Here is a 20,201-nt window from a genome sequence, read left to right on the forward strand (position 1 = left end):
TTGTTTTGAATTGAGCAGAAGATAATCTCTGTACGAACCGTAAAGAAATGCCGTTGAGTCAACAACACAGAGGTCATTTTATAGCTGCTTGCTCAACAGAAACTTGTTGCCAAAGCAAAGGTTACTCTGTATGTCACGGCTAAGATTCAAGTTTGGCAAACAACGAGAACATCACGCTAGGCTGAACCGATTATTTTCTTCTCACTTGGAGCTTCACCATCTTGAACTTTTTCTGAGTTGAATGAAGTAAGAAAAGTTCTAATCCTTACGAATGAAGATTTAACTTGAATGAATTCCACATCAGGTTTGCCCCGGGAGGGGGTCTATCAGATTCTGGGGGACCCTGCAAGGGTGGCTCTGCTCCTGGAGGAGTTCACTCGTGATGCTCGCAACGTCAAGCTGAGGGAAAAGGAGCATCACCTGGACGATGTGACCAGCACACTCAAGACCTTCCTGTCCCAGGCAGAAGATGCTCTCCTGACCAAGGAGCTCTATCCATACTGGGTGTCAGCTCTCGGTAAAAATGTAACACAGCATCATTTTTCTTTTGCTTTTTTTTTCTCTTCTCATTTCTCTGCAGAGTATGAATCCATTGCGATTGACGTCTTACTTGTGTGTGTGTAGATGAGCCGGACGAGAAAGAAAGGGTGAAAAAGTATTCGACCTTTGTCAAGAGTTTGCCGAAAACAAACAGGTCCACGCTCGATGCTCTTCTCAAGCATCTGTACAGGTAATCTTTCTTTCTAAGGAAGTTAGACTCACTCACATGTTTGAAATGTTGAACTCTTATTTTGCAAGATGCAGTAAGTCCTTCGTCATGTCCATGTTTTTAACCTATTACTTTATAAAGTTGCTCTGAAATCTGGGCGAACGAGAGGTTACGAGAGTCCATTATGACGTAATAATGGCCTCACTCCTCCTCCAGTCAGCTGTAATCACACCCGCTTTGTTTATACAACGAGTGCCTTTGCATGTCTTTATCCATATGCCTGACAATGTCATGTGTTTTTGAGTCTCAAAGCATCAAAATCATGAATCATGAAATCTTTACCATTAGAAGTTATAATTAAGGTAACTAAGAAAACGGTAAAAAGTTTAGTTTAGAATTCTCAGTAGAACCAAAAAATGAAGCGGTTTAAGTGCCAAATATAAACTTATCTGGAACTTTTTTGGATTTAGAAAAGTAGATGTGGCACATACTAAGGCAGAAGAATTCTTAAACCATATTGGTAAAATAAACATAAATGTAATTCGATTTTCCCGTGGACTCAGATGTAGGAGAGCTTTTCAAAGCTTTCATGTGTTCGATCCCTGAAACTATAATATGAAAACAATCAATCCAGACACATATGATCCAGCTAGAGACTCATTTGAATCAGAAATTGTACGTTTTTTTTCCTTTTTTATAAAGAGATTTATCCATTCTATGGTCTTAAACTCGATACATTGTTAAACATCATTGACTTTTTTGTATTTATTCATAGTATCATAGCAAAATGTAAGGGCCATACTTGGATTATTTTGCCAGTCATTTATAGGACTGGGTGAAAAAAAGGATTTCATTTAACACTTATCCATTATCAGGGAATGAGTAAGTAATATTTAGGAATATAACAATAACATATCTTATGCTACACTTTGAAGCCAAATATTTTTTTGTTATTTTTATTATTAGTTTGCACATAAAACAGCCGGTTTACTATTATGGTCATAACCCTGGTTCTTTGAATGGGTGCTCTGCCCTCTACAGGCTGTTTCCACGAGCTACCTATGGAGCCTATAGAGGGCAGAGCATGCATGAAGTAGAATTGTTGTTTAAAAGTTATTGATATTGCCCTGGAAATTAGAAAGTAAGAAAAAATGGGGTAAAAATACTTATTTATTCATGAATTTACTTTCATTTCAAGGAACCTGCGTCTATTTATTGTTGAATTGGGACGTAAATCTGATGATCAGAGAATTTCAAGACGTCTATTCCTTGAGATGCCTCACGGCGACGTGTTATATAATGGCATCATAGCTAATAAATAATGCAGGTTGTAATACATTATCGGCTGCATGTTGTTGTAGAAAGGTGCAGAGCACTGTTGTTTTGAAAACCATTTTCTTTTAAATAGCCAATATTAGGATACGTATGCATTTGTTGGGTGCTGCTATGAAATGTGGGATGCGTTTCTCTTCACTACAACTGCATTCCATAAAATAATTCATGGCAAAAAAGGCCATTTCTGCATGAAAACGACTACTCGCTGGAAGCAGAGACGGATCATTTAAATTTATAAAGGTGTATAATTGATTTAGACCAATTCCCAAAGGAGGGTGTAACCATTAGTAATAATTAGCTAGAATTAAATAGATTTAAAAGACATTTTTTAATCAACCGTTTAATGTAAAAAGGTAATTATAGACTAATACGTTTAATTAAAACGAATTAAATTAAAGGAAGCTGTTCAAGTATTTTGTATTATAAGTGATTCAGAATCATTTATTTAAAAGGAAAGGAAAGACACATTTTAGCAGTATTGTTAGGAGAAAATATCTGCAATTGTTATGAATTTATACCAGAAAGAAAGTGTTATCGAAGGCATGAGAAGGACACGGTGATGATTTTAACAGGAAATGTTATCTTGGTGAAATGTGGGACCATCATAAGGCGGACTATCCGTGTTAAGACGTATTTGTGTCGTGTTCATGTCGCGCCAGGATCCATCAATGCTGCCACCTCAACCAGATGCCCAGCGACAAACTGGCAGCCGTCTTCTCCTCCTGCATGTTCCAGACTCGAGGACAAACGCAACAAGAAATCCACGTCATCCGTGACCTCATCGACAATTATGTTACCCTCTTCAGCGTGAGTCATGGCAACCCCTTCTCTTTTCTTGTGTCCTCTCTCCGGTGTTTTTGTTCACTTTCTATTCATATTGAATTTCCATAATGCACTTGTTCGATGGAGAAACAAAGCCAGCATCCTTTTTTTCAAGTGGTCTTGTTTCTTTAATCTTTTATTCATCAATTTAAATTATCCAAATATATGTATTGACCAGCTGCCCTTTCATTTTCCTTCAATATCTTACATCTGGCTATGTGGGTTTTAAATGACCCACTGGAGGTTCGGCCCGAAATCAAATCAAATTAGATTCGTGTTCATGTTGATATCGTGGCCTGTAAATATGTCAATATATAATATAAACCTTTGGATACCATCATTTGAAAAATAAAAAACAACCCCGTACTTTTAAACCTTGTGTCGTCTCTGGGTCAAGGTGACCCGGCTGCCCATAAAACTAAAGTGATTCGAAGAATATTTTGTGTTGCCAGAGACAACACAAGGGGTTAAGTACACAACGTTATTCAACTCCAAAGAGGGGTGATTGTAACGTTTGTTTTCTTACAAATGTGCAAACAAACAACCAAACCAACAACTATTACACAGATGAGCAGCATTTAAGTATAAAAAAAGAGAAGAATAGAAAAATGTACTGGATATGTACCAAAGTGTCGATTCTTGTGACGACCTTAATAAGATATTTAAGCTAAATAAAACTGGAATGAATGAATGACAAGACCAGATTTGGGCGAATATAAAGATGTGTTCTGCACTCGTCCCAGACTGCTTAAGAAATGTGGCCCCTTTATGTGATTGAGTTTGACATCCCTGATCTATATGCTTGGATCCCTTTTTTTAGCATTTGAAATTTTTAAATGAGACTTAAACACCACAGAAAACGGTGGAGAAAGTCATTAAAGCCAGCATCTCTCTCTCCAGGGAGGATCCAGATGGTAATTTGGAAAAAGAAATCACTTTGATTATGTCCTTAAAAATCCTTTACCTTAAACATTGTTTTTTTTTGCTAACTGAAGACACGAAAAGTCTCCTACGAAGGCAAAATAAAAATGTCAACAAATACCTTAAAAGAAAATCTTTATTTCATCTCATAAAAAAAGGTATAAAGGCAGCAAAAACTCACAAGATTCAGCACAAAAGCCTGCAACGTCCTGGAGGGACCCATTAAACGTAACTTCAGGATTCCACATCTGCTCATTATTACCTGTGTATCAGTGTGACTGAAAGGTCTCTAATGCAGACGCTCCTCTCGTTGGGGAAAAAAAACAGAAAAAGGTCCAAATACTGTCTACACGATGCTGGCGGCACAACTTTATTTACAGTTGTGAACGGCTCCCGGTTCAGTTCCGCATCCAGTTTAAAGTCCTCCTGTTCACTTTCAAAGCCATCCATAACCTCGCCCCCCCATATCTGTCTGATCTCCAGAGCATTCAGCCGCTCTGCTCCCCGTCTCTGGAACTCCCTACCACCCCAACTCAGAAACATTGACTCATTCCCCCATTTCAAATCTCAACTCAAAACACATCTGTTTAAAACTGCTTATTCCATTTGATACTAATGCTCTACCCTTGTCTGCTACTTTTTATTTTATACATATTTTATTGTTGTGTTTTAAGATGTTCTATGTATGTAACCTATGAACGGCGACCTTGAGTGTCAAGAAAGGCGCCTTTAAATAAAATGCATTATTATTATTATTATTATTATTATTATTACAGTCCTTTAACCAGCGAAACTGTGGGAGCCAGGCCTGCTCAACAGTACTACGGCAGTGTGGGGGAGTGAGATCAATGTTAGCTTTGGAGAGATGCCTGATCTACCAGATCTGCTAATTCCCGGCTGAACGCTCAGATCCCTCCTGTTTCAAAGTTAGCAATAGCTTCCAAATAGGTTTCGGGACGCCGTCATTCACGTGACAAAATAGCCATTCAAACTCTGCCGATCACGGGTCAATCGCACGCTGTGACACGAACCCCAGTGAGACGCCCCCTAATCAAAGTGCCACTTCTATATCGGAGACTGTCGACGGCGCTATTGTCAGCTCTAAACACACACGTTATATGGTTTTATATTCCTCTTTACGTTCCCAAAAATAGAGCAAAGACGAATTGTTCTATCGGGGAAAAATGATAACGACGTTTCAAAGTTTGAAGGAAAAAATACAGCTTCCAGAACTCCCACCAGCCGCGAAGCGCGACAAAAGGATTGTCGCTCGGTTGTGTCGTTGTGTTTAAGTCAGTTGTCAAATAAAACGATGACGTTTCAAAGTCTCAAAGATGGATCTATTTGTGTTTAGTGGCATAGTTTGATTTTGTTTTAGAATGTTCATCCGACTTCGTTACCTTCATGTTTTCACCTCCAGACCAAAAGCGTGTCGACATGTGATCCTAAAGAAGTGTTAATGGAAAAAAAACACTGTTGATTCCAACGAAGTGAACGATGTGTAAAACACAGTTTGCTGAACCATTGTAAGCTTGGAGTAAAAAGTTTAATAATCTGGTGAACTCTAAAGAAGAATAGAGCAGAAGATTGAGTCTAACTGAACTCTTTTCAAACATAAATTATTATTTTAATATTAATATATTGTTTTTTTGTTTTTTTACAGCGATCTGATTCATTACTGAAATATAAAACAAAAACAATGTGTTTTTGAAAAATGTGAATCCTCAGAATTTAAAAAAAAGAAAAAAAAAGAGATTTATTGTATGGTTAAAATGTCAATAAAGTGTTCGTCAAGTAGAAGAATTAGTTTTCTTTAAATAAACAATTAAAATGCAAATATTGACCTCACCCAAGTGTTGCAATCAAAGTTTCTGGCCACGAGATGGCAGCAGTCATTACGTCATTCGCAGCTAAAAGAGAAATAACTTGACTGAGGACAAGAGGATACAGTGAGTCCAGCAGCTTGTTATGCTGACACTGTGACATATTTTGGTTTGAAAACAATTGAAAGCAGTTACGACTTTGTCGAGAGTCATGTGGTCTGTAAATACTACAACACCAGAGTCAAGTACTCGGACAATACTACAAATATATCCTTGTTACTACAGTATCACAACACCAGAGTCAAGTACTTGGACAATACTACACATATATACTTGTTACTACACTATCACAACACCAGAGTCAAGTACTAGACAATACTACACATATATACTTGTTACTACACTTTCACAACACCAGTGTCAAGTACTGGACAATACTACACATATATACTTGTTACTACACTACCACAACACCAGAGTCAAGTACTGGACAATACTACAAATATATCCTTGTTACTACACTATCACAACACCAGAGTCAAGTACTGGACAATACTACACATATATACGTGTTAATACACTATCACAACACCAGAGTCAAGTACTGGACAATACTACACATATATACGTGTTAATACACTATCACAAAACCAGAGTCAAGTACTCGATAATACTATACATACAGTATATCCTTGTTACTTAACTTTCACAACACCAGAGTCAAGTACTCAATAATATACAAATATATCCTTGTTACTACACCATCACTATACATCATCCTGATGCGTATTGTATCCACATATTTCTGCCAATAAACGCCACTAGTACTGAGTGGCCCAAATATATTCTAGCCAAGTGAAGTCAGACAATAGAAATGTAAACATATTTTGCCATAATTGTAACTCTCTACCAGTTGCTCCATTAAAAAAGACAGTCAATTATTCACCGTCTTATTCCTTCATCGGATCACAACTCTAAAATGCATGAAATATTTTGTATCTCAATGACCTTATCTGGTCCGTACGTATTCAGATGAGATGAGAAGATAGACATCATCTCCACTGTGATCCTGAGTGTGAATCCCTGAGTGTGTTTTGTCGTTTTTTTCTCAGGTCAACGAAGAGCAGGTGCAACAGATGGAGAGGGAGAATAGTTTCATCACGCGCTGGAATGACAAAAAGGACGCCACAGTGAGTCGACCCGCCGCTGCCCAAATGGAAATAACCAAAGGGTGTCCGGTTTTGTTTGTGTGCTCGTATAGAGCTCCCCTGCATGTGCAGGCGTCTCTCAATTTTCGGGGGTTTCATTTGAGAAGCTTCGCTTTTTCTAAACACGGTGGAGTGTGGAGGAGGCAGGCGAGGTAGAAATGCTTTGTTCCTGTTAACCTTTACCGCAGCTACTTTGAGCCTCGGCTGAGGAAAAAACAGTAGTCTCTGATAACAAGGGAAAAAAAAATTAAATCACAAAGTCCTGCTCTTGCTGAAATCTCAAATAAGTTGTTTTTCCTCACCTCGTCTGTGAGTCCTTTTACGGCGCAGTGGGACTCCTGGGCACTCAGCCCCAAAAATATTAAAGGCATTGGAGGTGAAAATTAACACAATTTCTTTGCAAGAAAAACCTATTAAATTAGGTAGGAAATTTGTGTCGTTTTAAATTCATCTACTTAAGGTTAATTGAAAAATATATTTATAAAAAGGTGGTGTTCAAACATGATGCTCATCCTTTTATTTTAATATTGAGGTTAAATTGGAAAAAAACAACTAATTAATGCTGGAATTGTGAGTAAGACAAGAGGAAAAGAGGATAAAGTTGCTTTTGGCTATTTTTGCAGAGACATTTTCCTCTAAATACTCAAACTTTTCTTAGCTTTACCAAGTCTACAGTTATCTTTCAAATCTATTACGATACTTTCCCCTTTTTTAATAAATTAAACTAATAATAGAGCAAGTTTCATATAGTATAATACCACTCACATTTGAACTTTTATATATAAGATAACTTGCAGCATTAAAATTAAATGAATTTATATTTTGCAAAGGAGATAAGAATAAACTGAAAAAAGCTCTCAGCGTATTTATTTTCTAATATCTCAACTATATTTTCTGAAATATTAATTATTCAAGGGTGGCAGCTTATGAATATTTTTGTAATCGAGTATCCCAGTAAAAATGTAATTGATGAAATTAGTAATTGAAAAGCCCTTATTTTTTAGACGGTTAAAGAGCGAGTACACAAAGTATTAGTGAGAAAATGTGTCTTTTAACTTCACAATAAAAAGGCAACAGATTTACTTTTACCGAAAAAAAATTAAGAAGAAAAAAGCACAAATAAAACCACATAAGCAAAGTATTTATTAGCTTAGTTGAGAAAAAAAGTAAAATATTGCCTTTGTGGTTTACTTTAAAAAAAAACAAAAAACAAGTTTGATTAGAAAAAATAACAAATAAAACAACAGAACTGAGTAGCTTTTCCAAGTATTTGTTAGCATAAGGAATTTAAAAAAAAGGAGAACTTACAAGAATATATGACCTTAAATTAAATAACCTAACTTTGAAAACAGTAGTTTAAAAATAACTAATGATACAAACAAAACTGTGGCAAACCAAATTTGTATAAATGGAATTAAATTATTATATAATTAAATATAATAATTAAAATAATGAGATAACTTTAAGTAGGATGAAGTACATGAATGCTATTTAATGTGTAATTTTGGTGAATTTATCTTCTTTACAGCGTTTAATTGACACATATATTTAATTATTTATTGATGTTTTTATTCATTGAGTTATGTTGCTCAGGGACCAAAACAACCGGCGGGAAAAGTTGTATACTTGGGTTTTGTTTGACTTTTAAAGGTGTATCAACAAGAGAGCTACACGGCGAAGAGTGACAAACCATTCACCATCACGGACGACAAGGTCACAGAGCGAGACAACAGATTATCAAATAGTTTTGGGCAGGATTTTCTCACTTCTTGACAGCCTCGCCAGTCACATCCTGGGATTACGCTCCGAAGGGTAGTCACTTTGTGAATTTATGTGGAGCGCGGTTCCTCCTGTGAATAGAAACCAGCCGTGACATGAAAGCAAATCAGAGCGGTTGAGGTCAAGTTGTCTCTTTCTCTCCGGATTTCAACAGTAGATTTCGAAGCTCTTCGCTCTGGATTGACATTTTGTCGATATCAAACCTCCCAAGAAAAAGAGTAACAGGTCGCATTTTAAAACGACATGGTTTTGAACTTAGAACTCCCTGCACAAGTATAAATCGTGGATAGATGTTTAATATCGTAAACATTTGTTTAAAACAAACGTTAAAGGCATTGTTTAGAAAAATGTAAGTAAGTAAGTAACAGTTATTTGTGAAGATGTTTCTAGACCAGGGTCACGAAGCACTTGAACAATTAAAAATCAATACACAGTTAAAATATATACTTTAAAGGGTCAAGAAAACATAGAGAAAAAAAAACCGCACTAACAAGAAAATTAAGAAAAAGCAAGGTCTTAATATAATCTTGAAATAATACTGCACATCAACTATATTTGTATTTAATAGTTAAAAAAACAATAAGAATAATTGATTATTTAAAGTGACAATATAAGGTAAAGTGAATACAATTAAAACATTTGTTTCTTTGATATCACTTGGTTAAAAAAATTGTTGAATAAAAAATATATATATATTTATAATGTATAATTAATATATTTTTTTTAGTAAAAAATAAAAAAACTCAAGCAGATTAGAGGGATTATGCTGGCCGACGGTTCCTCACTAGTAGTTTTTTGGAGTATTTACAGTGTGGGAGTTGTAACCTTGTTTAGACCAACTAAGAATTTTACTTTTTTACCAATTAAGTCTGGAAGTAAGTGGAGGGAAAAGTTCAAAACAGTGTGTGAAGTGAATATTTTGGATTAACAGCAAATGCTTATCTTTAAGGTTGAAACTAACACTCGAGCAGAGCCTTAATCCATAGAAACAGAAATTCCATAGTAAATTCCTTTTTCTTCGAATCTCATCTGCGTTTGCAAACTTAATTTCATTCCCAAATAACCCTAAGAAAGGTCTCATGCTGCATCTTTCAAAACATGTTTTTAACCCACAAGCACGGCTACCTTTACAAGTTTGTCTTTCACTCGTTTTATTAAGCAACGGTGATTGAAGTCTTGTTTTCCACGTATCCTCTAATTGATTCTCTGACTTTTCTCCATTTGGATTCCTGCCACACTGGAAGAGGAATTTAGGAGAAAAGCCAATTAATTCTGCTGTATTGTTTTGTGATCCCGTTGTCTGACTCCATTTTTTTCTTTTTTTCTTTTCCCTCGATCCAGTTTTCTCCAGCCGGGGACTTGATCTTTGAGGTTTACCTGGAGAAGAAAGCGCCGGAGAACTGCTGTTTAATCAAGGTGTGTTTGCACACCGTGACATGTATAGTCTGGAATAGAAGAATTTTGAACGTGAAGAATTTAAGTTCAGGACTGGAAACGATGTTGTTTAACCGGGTTGGAGTTCTGCTTTAAAATACCACATCTATTGTGCTTTAATTCCATTCGTTCTACAGTAAAGCTCTTTTACTGTCTGTCTTTAAACAATTGAACAAACATTGACCATACAAGAATATTGGTGTAGTAAAACTGAGAGATGTAAGAAAAAAATATAACACATGTACTGCCTGTGAACATTAAAAATACATCTTCAAGTTGTGAAAAAAAATATTATTTAATTTATATTGATAATACACTTCTCTAGTTTTTGGAAACTTTACAATATGATTTTTCTTCAATTATTTTACACCCTTTGCTACATTTTATTTAGTAGACAGAAATTATTCGGGTGCAATTGTGTCTTAATGTATGTATAACCCACGTGTTATCTCTGGGTCAAAGTGACCCGGTGGCCCAAAAAACAAACGTGTTCGTGGTATCCCTTGTGTTCTCTCTGGGTCCAGGTGAACGACCTCCCTGGCTTCAATAAATAAATATGCAGTGGTGGCGTCGCAAATTAGTTTTCGGGCCTCGGGGTCATCTTGACCCTGAGATAACACAAGGGTTAAATAAGACCCATTTTCTGGACTCTTTATCAGTTTGAAGACATTTTGGAGTTAAAATAAGACATAAAATGGTTCGATTAAGTTAGAATCCTCACATCAGATGAACCATTTGAGCTCTGATGGAGATAAAAACATCATCGCTGCGATTGTAGACCAGGTGGAAGTTCTGGTCTATGTCCTAAGTTCATGATGGACGACCCTTTGTTGTTGTTGTTGTGTGTGTGTGTGTGTGTGTGTGTGTGTGTGTGTGTGTGTGTGTGTGTGTGTGTGGGGGGGGGGAGGGTGTGTGTGTGTGTGTGTGTGTGACCTAGCTTGGAAGTAAAAAGTTGTTTTTTTTAAGGAACACTCTAACATTTATCAGAAAGAAAGCAACACGTTCTACAAAATCACTCTTTTTAAACATTATAAAAGCGACAGTGATTGACAGAACTAAACAATTCCTCTTTGAGCCAAAGGCACAGCGGCCTTTCAAACATTTTTTTCTTAGAAACAGACCAAGACTCTAACAAAAACAAAGATTGCATACCTTTTTATATTTTGAACTAACAGCAATTCAGTCCATTCCTAATCTCCCAACGCCATTTTTCCAAGGGATCATTAAAAATCTTCCTATCGATAGATGTTTCTTCTATACTAACTGAATCCTAAATACCCATGAAGTAGCATCATAACATTTAAAATGAGTCAGTTATGTTTACAGCAAAGTTAGAGAAGGTTTAAACAAATATGTTCGCTAATATCTTAAGACGTTTTTATTTGTTCAGGCTTTTCCTTGATTTTCTGGAACTCCTGTTGTGTTATCAGTTTTATCTTGATCTTTAAAGTATATACTTTATTGAATATTGTTTTGATTGTTTAAGCGCTTTGTGACCCTGGTCTGGAAAAGCGCTATACAAATAAAAATTACTTAAAAAATGACTTACTAATATAATGTAGGTGAAATAAATTAGATGTTTTGCTGTATTTCTTTGTTTGTTTGTTTGTTTTTTTAAATCAATGGCAGCAAAGTTGACATGTAGAGTTTGCTTCTACTGATCCTGTAAACAAGCCAGTGTCAGTACGAGTAGTAATAGTAGTAGTAGTATTAGTAGTAGTATTAGCGAAGACCAGAATGTTTTCCAATACCTCACAAGGAAGAGTCCATCAGTTATAATACCTTGGCATATACAAGTGGCCGCTTCATTGGGACTAAATACCCGAGTGTGCTTGACTTAAGGTAAGGTAAGGTAAGGTAAAGGTAAAACTTTATTGATCCCTCAGGAGGTCTCCTTCGGGAAATTGTTTTTTACCAATAGCCAGCAATTTTTCATAAACAATAAAAAATAATACATAAAAAATTAAATAAGAAGAAGAACATAAAGAGGAAGAACAAGATGACACAATCTAAGTCTAAAGATAAAGACAAAGAACATAGATCAAAGAAAAACAACAAAGACAAAGGATACAAAGACTAACATAGAACAGAACATCCAGATACTCTCACTCCACTCCTGCCCCCGAACTCAGAATTGTACAATTTAATAGCCCGAGGGATGAATGAGTCCCTGAGTCTATTTGTTTTGCACCTGGGTAGGAGCATTCGTTACTCATTCTGCTTCTCTGCTCACTGATGACAGTGTTCAGAGGATGACTGTCATCATCCATGATGGACAGTAGTTTGTTCCTTGTCCTTTTACATTGAAGCGTGTAAACTTGGAAATGTACTTGAAAAGCAAAAACTTCCTTTTATAACAAGATGTTTTGAAAGCAGAGCAGCAGAGTTGTAAGAAACCAACACTATTCTGGTCTTTAAAAATTAAATTGGTGTTGAGCATGATAATACAAATATTTTCATTACTCTTCAAATTATACATACTTGTCAGATAAAATGAAACTTTTTTGTGTTTTTTTGTGTTTTGGTCTGATATCTGAACCACACGTTTTACATAAACATCGAGGGTCTCTTCAAAGTAAGGAGTTGAAAGTGGTTCAATATTGATCTGCAGTTTATAAGCCGAGCTGTTTAAACTGAAAATAGCGGTTGTATTTCTGTCCTCCAGTGGACACGCTTCTAACTTCTGTTTGTGACAGGTCTCTCCCAGCATGAGAGCGACGGAACTGGCGGAAAATGTCTTCAATATGCGCAACGTTGCCCTGAAAGCCGAGGACTTCTGGACCACGTTTGAAGTCATTGAGAACGGAGAGCTTGGTATGTGACGGCGTCTTGTGTGAATAAATGTGTAACGGAGAGACTTGATAAATCCTGGGAATGGAGTCAAATCCTTGGAGAAGAAATAATACATTTTGTGTGAGGTGGGACTGCAATTACGTCCTGCTCTCCATACATGTAATATTTTAATTATGGGGTGTTAAATTAAAGATTAATTTTGATTAAAGAATTACAGTTATAATTAGTGCTACTTTCAATCTCTTTATTGTTTCGGTTTGCAATTTGCCTTTTAAAACTTCACTTGTTCGACTGAACCTAATGTCGACTGATGTTGGGATTATTTTCAGAGTAATCTGTTCGTTTTCAGAGTTATAGACAAAAATGTTTGTTCATTTTAATGTAGCGAATGGAGTTCAGTTGTCTTCATCTTCATCCAAAAAGACACTTAAAAACATCAAAATACCTCCATACTGCTCTTCTGTAATGTCCCTCTGAGATTGAAGCCTCCCCATGAGGAGAAAAAAAATGTATATACTGTATATATATATATATATATATATATATGTATATAAAAGATGAATATTTTTTTCAGCCTAAATCTTGAAGTGACTGAGATCTGAGAGTCTGGGAGCCCCTGCTACAAACAAGCTTAAAATATAGACTTATTTTGTTTTTTCGGAACAATTCCTCATGTCCAGGCTTCAACGAAGACAACTGAGCTCCAGTCGCTACATTAAAATGAACAAACATTTTTTCTCACAACTCTAAAAAAAACAGATAACTCAGTCAAATACTGTCAGTTGAGTATCAAATACAGCAGAATGTCAATGAGTGTTTTCGCAACAATCTTTAGGAATGATTGAAATGGATTAATTTGATAAACTAACCTCTTTTTTCTTTTTTCAATCCCTTGACAGTACAATTTGTATTGCTTTGGCAAAATGAACATGATTTAAATAGAAACGTGGTAACCCGTCTCACACTTAATGTGGTATCATTTCACTCATTTACATTATTTTTGTCAGATATTATTTTTCTGTGTGTTGAACTTTGACTCATGATTTAAATTGATTATTTGAATTAACGTTTATTTAAATAAACAACTGTATCGAAACTACGCAGTCACAGAAAACAAGTTACAAAACGAACCAATGGGCCTCTTTCTTTGTCATAATTGTCCCCCCAAATGAGTCGGCGCACTCGAAGATTTGATTGGATCTGCCAGCTGTTAGTTGAAACAGCAGTTTTGGCGTTTGAAAGATAGATTGATCAAGCTAATAAGATGTCGTGAAGCAGTTCAGTTTTATTTCTGTATATTCACTGAACACGCTGTACTTTCATTACTAGTGTATACTTTTTTGAGTATTGTTTTGATTGTTAAAGCGCTTTGTGACCCTGGTCTGGAAAAGCGCTATATAAATACAAATTACTTACTTACTTACTAAGATCTTGTATTCTAACTATTCTATCAACTTCGGCGCCACAACATGATCGGATGAAACGGACAACAAATTCTATTTTTATAGTAAGTTATTTGGTGGATTTGCAGGAATTCTGTTAGATTCGCGACAAAAAACAGAAAACGTCACGACTGGTTATAAATGTGAGTCCGTTGAGTGGATTGAAGACTGGTCTGAAGGTCATGTGGCTCCACTTTAATATCAATTATTTCGTCCAAGAACCAGCAACCTCACACTATCTCTCTCCACTGTCAACTTGGAGAAGATGCAGATCTCCTTGAGTTTCAGAAATAGATGAGAAATTGACGGTAAAAGTTGCGGGGAAAAGAATTCATCAGTTCATAGAGAGTTTACCGAGCACATTTGTTTTTCTCCACCCGATGTTCCAGAGGACACTTCGTCCTCCTCTAAAAAATGAAGGTGTGTTCTAATACTGCGTAAATTGCTGACGCTTCAGTCTCATACCAAGACAATATGTCTGAGGAAGAGTAAACAGCCAGAGCTGTTTTGAAAACGCTAGCTTGACAGGTTTTTCCCGGTGAAGCCACATAGAAGACGCGTTAATTAGCCATTTTTTTTGGAGGATAGCTACAGATAAACACTGTTATCAGGCACCACCGTCAGGACGGGGGGGGGGGAGCTAATATTTGTCGGGAAATGAGGAACTAATTCCATGGCCAAGGTCTGCTGAGATTCCAGAAAGAAGATAAGCCCAATGTTGTGAATACGTTATGCCGTCGCGGCTGTTTTTACCACCTTCCGTTATGAATAACAGGGGAGTGTCGAGACGGAGGCATCGGAGCGTCTGCCGTATACAAATGATTATCGTCTCTTTTGCGCTGATAACATGCACCCTGTTCACCAATTAGAGGAAGATAATGGGTCTATTTTACACACAAGTGTGTTGTTATAATCACATCCTGATATGCTGGAGTGATTTGAACTACTTTGGGATGATAAAAGATCCAACAACACCATCATGTTGGTATTTAGTTAACTGGAATTAGTTACAGGTTTAATGACACATGACCGATTTGAAAAGTTACAGTTTTATCTCTTGGATAGAATTCTCTTCCCCCATCTATGATTGTGTTGCTTAATCTGTTTCCCTGATTCATTTCTTTCATTTATTTGGCTCCTCTTTCTACAGAGCGGCCGTTGCACCAGACGGAGAAAATACTGGAGCAGGTCCTGGAGTGGAGTTCTCTGGACTTTCCTCAGTCTGCCTTCCTGATCGTGAAGAAGTTGAATAAAACCAAACCTTTGAGTGACAAGAACGGTGAGAGAAAAGTCATGTTTTGCTTCTTTGGAATTGAAGAAGATAGAACTGAAATCATTTTTTAATGGAGTGCGCCACCTATTGACCTCTAAAAAATGAGACCCTGCTTCAGTACTCAGTACAGTGTAGTACAGTAAAAGCTCTTTGCTGAGAAATAGTCCTACATTTGTAGCTGGTTAATTAGCTGGTCTGGTATGGAAGATAAGTTAGTAAGTCATTTATATTTGTAAAGTGCCTTTTGCAGACCAGGGTCTCAAATGCTTAAACAATCAAAACAAGAAATGTGAGTTCTTCTACTAGAGCATCTCAGAATTCTCAATATTTGATGTAATTAAATTATATTTCCTGACTTGTTTTCTGTGAAGAATTTAGAAAAAGGTTACTTGGTTATGCATGGATTTATCTGTTATAAACTGACCCCAGCCCCCATTCAGAGAAGGGAAAATGATGTGGCTCTCACAGGAAAAAGTTGGGGACCCCTGCTTTATAGGATACTGCTTCATGACGCTTCATGACGCTTCATGACAGCCGTACTAATCTAACCACAACACATGTTTGCTTAAAATATAAGCTATTTCTATTCTATTTCTCTTTTATTTAGTTTACTTTTTTTCTTCTGTCAACTGACCCTTTAAGGACCAATAAAGAAAAGGATTATCTTATCTTAAATAAAGCTTCTTAACACATAGTTGTTTTTCTGTTACAATATCCGCCATCAAATTACCCAGTGTAATATTCTTTTATGAGCCTGAAGATGGTTTAATTTGGATTTATTATTAATAATATTATTTTTGTGATTTATTTATTTATTTATTATTATAATTATTATTAAAAGTTATATTAATGATCATATAATATAATGTTATATATTATAATAGTACCTCTTCTTTCAAAACTAGTAATGTATTAAATTTAAACAACTGTATAAATATCTAACAATAAAATAAATCCCAATTAATGGTGTACTCTGTAAGATTTCCATGACAATGACATGCTTTAAATAAAAACATATTCAAATTAAACAATACACATTCAATTTGAATACATGAATCCAACTTCATTAGACATATTTTTATAGAAAAGTATGTGTTTAATGCATAAATGCTGCTGTAGATTTACTTTCAAAATGTTTTAAAAACAACTTTTAAACAAGATTTATGGTTAAGTTAAACAAATAAATAATCAAAAAATAATAAACTTCAATGGATTTATTGTGACGGTTCCATAAAATATAAAATAAATAAAAATGAAATTGAAAATCTTATTTTACCCCTAGAGGCGTTAACATCTTTAAAATAGTTTAAATTTCAACGTAATGATAACAATAAGTTAGTGATGAAATTGTCCATTACAATGATAGAGTAAAGCCTGCCGTGGTCTATTTTTGAAGGTTTACTCAATCTACCTCGTATTTCATCTGTTTTTACCTCGGCTGAAAAAGGTCCAATTGTTAAAGGAGAACACGTGAAGTTCAAGGATGGATCCACCAAGCTGCTCCAAGGAAACAAGTTCCAGGACCGATATGTGGTCCTTCAGGCAGAGAAGCTGCTTCTCTACCGAGACATGAAAGTAAGTCCACTTGTATTTCCAGTTAAAAAAGGCACTTGAGCGTCAATAAACACTTGTTTCTAAAACTTGAACAAGCGGTCCAAACAGAGGGGCGCCTCTTGTTACCCGAGCTTCAACAACCCAAGTGAAGGGAAATGAAAGGATCTGCATGACGGCAGCTTAAACCGACCCTCGCGCTCGTCCATATCTTTAAATTAGGGCTGAAATAACAACAGCAGCGTTTGTGTAAAAAAGAAAAAATGAATCAGCAGGCCTGGGCCCCGGAGGGAGTTTTCGTCTCAGCACATTTCTGCAGTTGAGACACAGGGTTTGTAAAGGAGCGTGAAGACGAGTTAATAATTGATGAAGGTGCAGTAATTCTGGCGCTGTTGGGGAAGGAAAACGTTGAAGGATGCTTGTGTTGGAGGTGCTGCTTTCACTGACACCGGGCTGGAGAGAAATGGAGATAATTGCTCTGTGAACGCAACGGGAGGTTTGAAAATGAAAGGATGCTTTGGCCCCTCGCAACATTTTCCAAGTGTATATTTAGTCCATATGATGGAAGTGAAGGCGATGAGTAGGTGTGAGGGACAGAGTTTGGATTCCAACCTTCTTTTCCTCTCCTTCACTGGCGATGATTCAACTTTATTTACCGTACAGTACTTTACGTCCTTCCGTCTCCTCGATGATACATCAGATGTTTCTTTTCTCCAGAGCACGAAGGTAGAGAAATCCATCCAACTCCAGGCTTTGAGATGTTACCTGGGCGTGAAGAGGAAGATCAAACCCCCCACCAGGTACACTCATTACCACGACACCTAGAGAAGTTCGACTGAACTTCTGCTGCTGCTGCTGTTGGTAATGATCACAAAACACCATTGAGTCACGTTAAAGTGTGTCTCAGGATCTTCAACAATTGCAATTTAAAAGAAATAGGAAACTCAAAAATTGTAAATAGATACACAGTGTCCCAAAAGATTTGACATCATTTCGCAGGCTAATAATTTAGACGATTCTTGTTGAATTAACCTACTTTTTTTTCATCAAAATGGTTAATTTTTGTCATCTTTCTTCTAGAAATATAAATAAATAACTTAAAAACAATAAATTAACAACAAAGAATGATTAGACGTTTGTCTATGTCGTCCTCTTCAATTTTTATGTTTTATTTTAACAAAATAAATATGGCCTTTTTTTTCCCCGTCATCTAATTTCAAAGCTGTTAGTGGCTGAAGAAAGTAGAGTTTATTTCCAGTTGTCGCTTCAGGAAACACCAAACAGTCATTTGAAAAATCACGTTTCTTTTTCTTTTCACAAACTACCTCAACCTTCCGTGGCTAACAATGATTTCCATTCTTTCCTCTTGATTTTTTTGTCAACAACTCACTTTTTTCTTGCCAGTTAGTGAAGTTTATTTTGTTCTAAACTCTGTGTTGAAGTCTTGTGTGACTGTGTGTGAACAACAAGACACAAACTACACTTCTTGTTCAGAGGTTGCAGCTCAACCTGAAAACCAAACAAACATAAACCTAAAATTTGAAAAGCTGATACGTTTCTATATTTTTCTGGAAGTATGAGTTTGTTTCATCAAGAATTGACAAAATAATTTTGGATAGTATTGTATTTATTTATTGTTTTTATAAATGTGATCACCTAAAAGACCTAAATCTATCTGAGCGACGACAGGAGACGGTGCTTGCATTGATTTCCATTATGACTTCAGTGTGTTTAACGTTACTGCTAGTGCTGAACTGCTGACTTCAATGGACATTTACCAGTTTCTAGTAACGTCTCTTTATTCCCCAATTAATTTCTCTTTCTGTTAGTTATTTTTGCAAACACAACGGCTTTTGTTGAAGCTTTTAGAAACAAACCACAAATTCTTGACAGTGTGTAGGTGAGCTTAAATCTTTTCTTCTTCCCATGTTTGGAATCAAACCCATATTTGCCTCAAGATAAAATGCTAAAAGAATATTTAATAGTTTAGGTGTGTGTGTGTGTGCGTGTGTACAGGGCTGTCCACAGATCATGGACAGTATACTTAGTTACATTATTATTATTATGATTAGTATTATTATTGTTTTGGTTTTTATTATTATTATTATTATTATTATTATTATTGTTATTATTATTATCATTATTATCATTATTATCATTATCAGTATTGTTGTTGTTGTTGCCATTATTCATGTTATCAGTGATTTTCTTTTTAATATTTGCATCATTATGATGATGATGATTATTAGTATTATTGTCATTGTTATAATAATAATAACTATTATTACTATTATTGTTATTATCATTGTAATTCTATGATGGTGATGATGATTATTAATATTATTTTCAAGGTTATTATTATTATTAATAATACTATTGTTGTTATTATTGCATTATCATTACTATTTAACATTATTATTATTATTATTATACAGTGTTCTTGTTTTTGTTGTCACTATGAATGTTATTTGTGTTTTTTGTTTTATTATCTTCACGATGATGATGATGATTATTATTATTATCATTGTTTTGGTAGTTGTTGTTTATTATTGTGGAATTAAGCAAATAGGAGAATAACTCAAAGATGGGCCCAGAAGAAACAATGAATGTATTAGTTTAATTTAAAATAAGATAACAGTAACATGCAGCGAAATGTCTTCCTCGTAAGCATCACTGCAACATTAGATTCCACGAAAACACCAGCAGCTCTGAGTCACTCGGCTTCATCCTCCACAAACACACAGAAATGCAACTGACCTCTCGTCCACCGTATATCTCTGCTCGTAATTACCGAGCCAGGTGAGCAGAGTTTGCCCAGGAGGGAGGAGCTGGAAGGTCTGCGTCTTAGAAAGCAACAGCAAAAGAGAAACAAACAAGGGCAACACATCCAGAGCAAGACTTCATCAAAACCTGACGCTTCTGACGAACACAACCAACCTTAAAGCTTCTTGAATTCAAAACTATATAATCATTTTGAAAAAAGAACTAAAACTTATGCTGGTTCTTTTCTTTATTTGCCAATAAGCTATTTTTACAAGTCCAGACCATTTGCTCTAGAAAATAGAATAAGGTATATTTAAAAGCATCACAACTGGTATGTAAAGTAAAAGC

At 35.7% G+C, this 20,201-nt stretch overlaps 1 protein-coding gene across 1 annotated transcript in view; it reads left to right on the top strand.

The window, feature by feature from the left end:
- Nucleotides 1-20,201, top strand: part of arap2 (ArfGAP with RhoGAP domain, ankyrin repeat and PH domain 2) — a 151,509-nt gene that overhangs the window by 123,168 nt on the left and 8,140 nt on the right. Inside the window, exons 21-29 of the mRNA XM_087788548.1 lie at nt 305-517; nt 625-730; nt 2,704-2,851; nt 6,723-6,800; nt 9,939-10,013; nt 12,728-12,845; nt 15,417-15,545; nt 17,002-17,114; nt 17,808-17,890. Of these exons, the coding sequence (XP_087644674.1) occupies nt 305-517; nt 625-730; nt 2,704-2,851; nt 6,723-6,800; nt 9,939-10,013; nt 12,728-12,845; nt 15,417-15,545; nt 17,002-17,114; nt 17,808-17,890 (1,063 nt within the window). The remainder of the gene's footprint in view (nt 1-304; nt 518-624; nt 731-2,703; nt 2,852-6,722; nt 6,801-9,938; nt 10,014-12,727; nt 12,846-15,416; nt 15,546-17,001; nt 17,115-17,807; nt 17,891-20,201) is intronic.

Source organism: Callionymus lyra, chromosome 4 (genome assembly GCF_982586985.1).
Source record: "Callionymus lyra chromosome 4, fCalLyr1.hap1.1, whole genome shotgun sequence".
Classification (NCBI taxonomy): domain Eukaryota; kingdom Metazoa; phylum Chordata; class Actinopteri; order Syngnathiformes; family Callionymidae; genus Callionymus; species Callionymus lyra.